The sequence below is a fragment of the Limulus polyphemus genome, unplaced genomic scaffold (assembly GCF_000517525.1).
Source record: "Limulus polyphemus unplaced genomic scaffold, Limulus_polyphemus-2.1.2 Scaffold3739, whole genome shotgun sequence".
In the NCBI taxonomy this organism is placed as follows: domain Eukaryota; kingdom Metazoa; phylum Arthropoda; class Merostomata; order Xiphosura; family Limulidae; genus Limulus; species Limulus polyphemus.
In genome coordinates this window covers 94,707-99,208 of record NW_013669349.1, presented here as the reverse complement: position 1 = coordinate 99,208, position 4,502 = coordinate 94,707, and the positions used below count along the sequence as shown (strand labels likewise).

Here is a 4,502-nt window from a genome sequence, read left to right as displayed (position 1 = left end):
ATATATATATATATATATATATATATATCAGTGAAAACAAAGGATGAACCGATTAAAAAATCATTTTTATTCCTATGCTTTTTAAATACACTTTTCTGTATTGGTAATCACTGTTTTCATAATTAATTATTTTGTGATATAGCTTCCTCTTCTGTCTGAAGATAAAAATCCTGAATGTAACATCTCCTGTGAGTGGGAAGAGCCTTCTATAGTGTGTGGAACAGATGGACGAACTTACCAATCACCTTGCGAGATAGAGCGCGCGCAATGTGAGGGCTACCCTGTGAAAGTGAAAGACGAAGGACAGTGTCCAGGTGAGTAATTAGACTATCCTATTTAGTAAACTTCCCAAAATTCCAGTGGTTCAAGCAGCCAATGTAGTCCATTCTTTCAGGATAATAACAGTCTAAACGTTCAGAATATATTGCTTATAAGGTGGATTAAGTGTAATTACTTTAACATCGCATTTTACTGTAGCGTGAGTATAACGCCATTCACGTGAAAGCTTGCTAAATTTATAAATAGCAATATAGCCAAGAAAATAAAGTATCTTTGGAATAAAGCGTCGGGAGTCATTAGATACACCTTATCATGTTCAACGTCGTAATTTCATGCTTATAGCACTAAATCTTACAAGCACTATTACGTATTTCGTCAACCTTTTTTTGCAAAATTAGCATGACTTTGGCTTTTCTGGTTACCAACATATTTTAGATAGATTATATATGTTACAAAAACGATGATATTCTCAATACTTCCTACATGTTACACCTTCAATATTCTCAATACCCTCGGTGGGTCAGCAGTATGTTTAAAGACAATAAAATCCTGGTTCGACAGCGCATTGTACAGGTCTGTGCCTAAAAACAAATAAATAAAATATCTCTACGAAACAAACGTATTAAAATAAAAAGTTTTTGTCTCTTTCGATATATTGTTCGATTTTGTTTATACCAGTTTTGAACTTTAAAGAGAACGTATAACACTGAATAATTATACAGCAAATATCTGTTATATTAAATGCTCTTACAGAATACAGAGAATAAAAGAATTCTCGAGAGTTATTGCGATGACCATGAGATTTCAAAATGTTCATAATATAATGCTCTCAAGGGTATCATCACAAGGAATAGTCATGTACAAATGTTCATCAGTTGATGTGACTAAGGGTGTCCTCACACGGAATAGTCTTGTACAAATGTTCATCAGTTGATGTGACTAAGGGTGTCCTCACACGGAATAGTCTTGTACAAATGTTCATCAGTTAATATGACTAAGGGTGTCATCACAAGGAATAGTCATGTACAAATGTTCATCAGTTAATGTGACTAAGGGTGTCCTCACAAGGAATAGTCGTGTATAAATGTTCATCAGTTAATATGACTAAGGGTGTCATCACAAGGAATAGTCATGTACAAATGTTCATCAGTTAATGTGACTAAGAGGAACATCACAAGGAATAGTGTTGTACAAATGTTTACCAGTTAATGTGACTAAGAGGAACATCACAAGGAATAGTGTTGTACAAATGTTCATCGTTTTTTGTTAGCAAAGGTGCCATGACAAGGAGTGGTCATGTACAAATGTTCTTCAGTTAATGATATCAATGTCGTCATAACAAGGAATAGATATGCACAAATTATTTAATAATTTGTCCTTGTGGGACTGTTGTTAGGGAAACATGACTTAATAATCTACCCGTGTATTTATCTACTGTAACATTTTTAACAACATTGAGACACAGGTTTCTGATACAGGATTGTTAATAATCACCTTAATACGTGTACCTCTTTTAAAGTTGAAATAAAAGACAATATACAAATAAAAAGTCGAACGAATAAATTTGAAGAAAAATAAAGTCATATTGTGACGATGTTGCATGAAGGAATTTGTTTCAGGACACAGAACATGTCTGGATGGCAAGCATTATGTATGTTATAACTGAAACTTGTGGAAAACTCAGCCTTCAAATAACAATGGAAGAACAGAAATATGCAAAAGAAAAAATTATTGTGTGTGTGTGTGTCCATTATAACAAATAGTTATTTATGTAGGTTGCATGCAAATGATGATAAGTAAATTCATTGAATGAAAATCAAAATCAGGTGATGGTGTAAAAATTAATATTAGTTGTTTGCAAAGGATCAGGGTTTTTTAAAGACCTTGAATTATTTGCGAAAAACACGTGTGATTTCCTGGCATTGCCTTATTGGAATACTTAAAACACACATAAGTAAAAAAAAAAAAGTCAAATAGGCATTTCGGACCAGAAATGATCATTTTGAAGAATTATTACTTCGAGGTGACATGACTTTTACCATAAAAGTCTGAGCATGGGCGTGGCACTCAATTATCAAGATGGCGCCACTGTAACATACAAATAAAAAGAAGCGCTAACAGGTGATAGGAAAGATGCAAAGTGACTTTTAAAACCTAAGCTGATTAATGCTGAACCGGATAAATTGTGTGACTAAAGCCTCTTGACAGTCTGGCCTGAGAATGTTAAAACAAATTCAGGGATTTGAGCAATAAAATTGTTTAACCAAGTCATGTATCTAACTCTTAAGAAAATCATTTTATTTACAACACAGCTTTTGATAATGTAAGAGTGACGCCTTTAAGCATCTGACAGTTGCATTATCTGTTTACGATTTTGTTGTTTATTAGCACTTTATATATATTGTCTTTCTTATATCTTTATTTTAAAGTTTATTAGACTTAATTCTATTTCTTCTATTGCATTGTTAAAACTTAGCATATTTTTATATTTTTATTCTATAAAATCAAGACATTCATTTTTATACTAAATAATTCAATGCAGGTGTGATCTTTGAAACTATTAAAAAGGTGTTGTACTGAAAACAACAAATTTCAAAGTATTTTCAGATATTTGCTGCTCTGTGCCTATTAGGGGCGTGACGTTAAAAGTGTTTGATGTCACATATCTACAATAGAATGAAAACGAGAACAATACCTAGAATCAAAACGTAATCAAAAGAGATCGAAAATCGAAATTCAACACTATTCTGTGTTAATCAGTATATTATTTTTGTATTGTGGTATAATGAACTAAAACATAGAAGAATGTCATTTATGATACCCCATGAAATCCCGGATTTTTGATATTGTTACTGTTTGAAATTGTATAGATTGATTGACAATTTCACTATTGTCTGAAATGTAAAACAAAATTTTAATTTTGAAAGTTCAAACAATAGTTTTGTTTAACTGAATTACAATAATGTATAACAGTAATCATCAATAGTATTCAGTACGTTTATTCACTTCTTTCACAATGTGATATTATGATAGGTAATTTTGATCCCACAAAACGAACTTCCCCTTTTTATTGCATATGTCTTCTAGAAAAATAATAGACAACCATAACTACATTTATGTAACAAACAGAATATAAGTAAACTCTTCATCAATTGTTTGGTGGCTACATCACTTCGCTTTGTTAAGTGTTAACATAATGTCCTTTAAATATTACGAGAAGATTTGTTTGTAATTAAGCACAAAGCTACACAATGGGCCATCTGTGCTCTGTCCAACACGGGTATCGAAACACGGATTCTAGCGTTGCAACTCCGCAGACACACCGCTGTGCCACTGGGAGGGGGGCGGTATGAGAAGAACTTTTAAAAGAAGAAAAATATGTCAATACACCTGGTGAACTCTACTTGACATCTCTGAAAATGCTGGCAAACTGTATTCGACCTCTCTTCGAGAATGCTGGCAACCTTCACTCGACACCTCTTCGAAGGATCTGGCAAAGTGAACTCGACTTCTCTTCGAGAAAGCTGTTAAACTGTACCTGACATTTCTTCAAAAAAATTGACAAACTGTACTCGACATCTCTTCGAGAAAATTGGCAAAATTTAATCGACGTCTTTTGGAAAAAGCTGACAAACTCGACAATTTCTGAGTACAAAATATTTTTAGTGAAACTTGCGTTTATCAAAAAGAAGTAAAAGAGAAAAAATTGACAGTCGTTAATTGGTTTAAGAAATAATCAGACCTGTCTCTGTAGCTTGGAAATATAGGATTTATACAGTACAGACTATTCTTGAAGAGGGACATCTATAAAGCAATCAGACTTGGGCTTTAAATTCAAGTTAATCCAATCGTCTTCAGGATTGAATGTTTGAAGTTTATAGGAAATTCACAGATGATTTTACTGGCTGTTAAACATAACACCAGTATACACGTTTTTAGGAATGCGTTTTAAGTTTCGTTATCAGTTATGATACATTAGATTTGTGTTATATTGTATTTAAATTGTTGTGTTGTGTATATCTAGATGAATTGGTTATAAACTAACGTATTAGGATTCGATGACGAGGAACCCACTTTGAGACTAATAATGGCTGGTGACGGCTTAAATGGGTAATGAAGAAAAACTTTAATATAAGTTTAACATGACAGCAAATGTAAACGTTTCGACAAGGTTTTGTCATCATCAGGTGATCAGGTCATCTGATGATGACAAAACCTTGTCG

At 32.9% G+C, this 4,502-nt stretch overlaps 1 protein-coding gene across 1 annotated transcript in view; it reads left to right on the top strand.

Annotated features, from left to right (window-relative positions):
- Window positions 1-142: 142 nt before the first annotated feature.
- LOC106469951 (SPARC-related modular calcium-binding protein 1-like) overlaps window positions 143-4,502 on the top strand; it is a gene marked incomplete at its 5' end in the record, with an annotated part of 75,452 nt that continues 71,092 nt past the window's right edge. Inside the window, one exon of the mRNA XM_013930472.2 lies at window positions 143-314. Coding sequence (XP_013785926.2) covers window positions 143-314 — 172 coding nt within the window. The remainder of the gene's footprint in view (window positions 315-4,502) is intronic.